Source organism: Mandrillus leucophaeus, unplaced genomic scaffold (genome assembly GCF_000951045.1).
Source record: "Mandrillus leucophaeus isolate KB7577 unplaced genomic scaffold, Mleu.le_1.0 Scaffold2060, whole genome shotgun sequence".
NCBI classification, from domain to species: domain Eukaryota; kingdom Metazoa; phylum Chordata; class Mammalia; order Primates; family Cercopithecidae; genus Mandrillus; species Mandrillus leucophaeus.
In genome coordinates, this window is record NW_012102100.1 from 351 (window position 1) to 1,795 (window position 1,445).

General features: G+C 69.7%; 1 protein-coding gene across 1 annotated transcript; it reads right to left on the reverse strand.

Annotated features, from left to right (window-relative positions):
• Positions 1-766: 766 nt before the first annotated feature.
• LOC105539555 (putative uncharacterized protein FLJ46235) lies at positions 767-1,186 on the reverse strand (the record flags this gene model as incomplete). Its single annotated transcript, XM_011979883.1, has 2 exons — positions 767-1,015; positions 1,059-1,186. Coding segments are annotated over 2 exons (320 nt in total), but the record flags the coding sequence as incomplete, so codon positions are not given.
• Positions 1,187-1,445: the final 259 nt, after the last annotated feature.

Sequence of the window (1,445 nt, forward strand, 5' to 3'; positions counted from 1 at the left end):
CGCCGGCAGGAGGAGCTGGGCCTGGAGAGGCTGGCTGGAGGAAGTCTGGGGCGTGGAGACGCCGTCAGAGCGCAGGAGCCGGGCCTGGAGAGGCCACTGTGGGGCCGGGCTTCAGGACGTTTGGGGCCTACAGAGGCGGCGGTGTGGGAGCTGTCCCGGTTCCGAGTCCAAAGATGTTGTCGTGAGGCTGGGGCTGGTCCGGCGAACGCAGCTGGGAGCAGGAGGAACTGGGCCTGCACGGGAGGCCGGGAGGCCGCAACTGGGCCTGGAGGGGCCGGCCTGAGGAAGTTCGGGGCCTGGAAATGTCGCCGAAAGGCACAGGCTGGGCCTGGAAAGGACGTTCCCCGTGACGAATGAGCCGGGCCTAACCAGGCCACTGGAGGCAGGAGCGGGGCCCGGCGGAGCTGCCGAAAGGCAGGAGGAGCTCTGGCCTGTGGAGTCCGCAGTCAGGCGAGAGCTGGGCGTGGAGAGTGCGCTGGGAGGCAGAGGCTGGGCCTGTGCAGGCCTTCGTTAGGCAAGAGGCTGGGCCTGGCGAGGCCGACTGGAGGTCAAGTAGTGGGCATGAGGAGGCCGCCCAGAGGCGTGAGCGGGGCTGGGCCTCAAGAGGCCAGTGGCAGGCAGGAGGAGCTGGGCCTGGAGAGGCTGACCTGACTGTCTCTTATACACATCTAGATGTGTATAAGAGACAGGGCCTGGACGGGAGGCCGGGAGGCCGCAACTGGGCCTGGAGGGGCCGGCCTGAGGAAGCTCGGGGCCTGGAGAGGCCGCCGAAAGGCACAGGCTGGGCCTGGAAAGGCCGTTCCCCGTGACGAATGAGCCGGGCCTAACGAGGCCACTGGGAGGCAGGAGCGGGGCCCGGCGGAGCTGCCGAAAGGCAGGAGGAGCTCTGGCCCGGGGAGGCCGCAGTCAGGCGAGAGCTGGGCGTGGAGAGTCCGCTGGGAGGCAGAGGCTGGGCCTGTGCAGGCCTTCGGGAGGCAGGAGGCTGGGCCTGGCGAGCCCCAATGGAGGTCAAGTCCTGGGCATGAGGAGGCCGCCCAGAGGCGTTAGCGGGGCTGGGCCTCAAGAGGCCAGTGGCAGGCAGGAGGAGCTGGGCCTGGAGAGGCTGACCTGAGGAAGTCTGGCAGCTGGGTAGGCCGCGGAGAGGCAGGAGCTGGGCCGGCGGAGACCGACTGGGCGATGAGTTGGCCTGGGGAGGCCGCAGTCAGGCGAGAGCTGGGCGTGGAGAGTCCGCTGGGAGGCAGAGGCTGGGCCTGTCCAGGCCGTCGGAAGGCAGGCGGCTAGGCCTGGCGAGGCCGACTGGAGGTCCAGTCCTGGGCCTGAGGAGGATGCCCAGAGGCGTGAGCGGGGCTGGGACTCAATGGGCCAGTGGCAGGCAGGAGGAGCTGGGCCTGGAGAGGCTGACCTGAGGAAGTCTGGCAGCTGGGGAGGCCGCGGAGAGGCAGGAG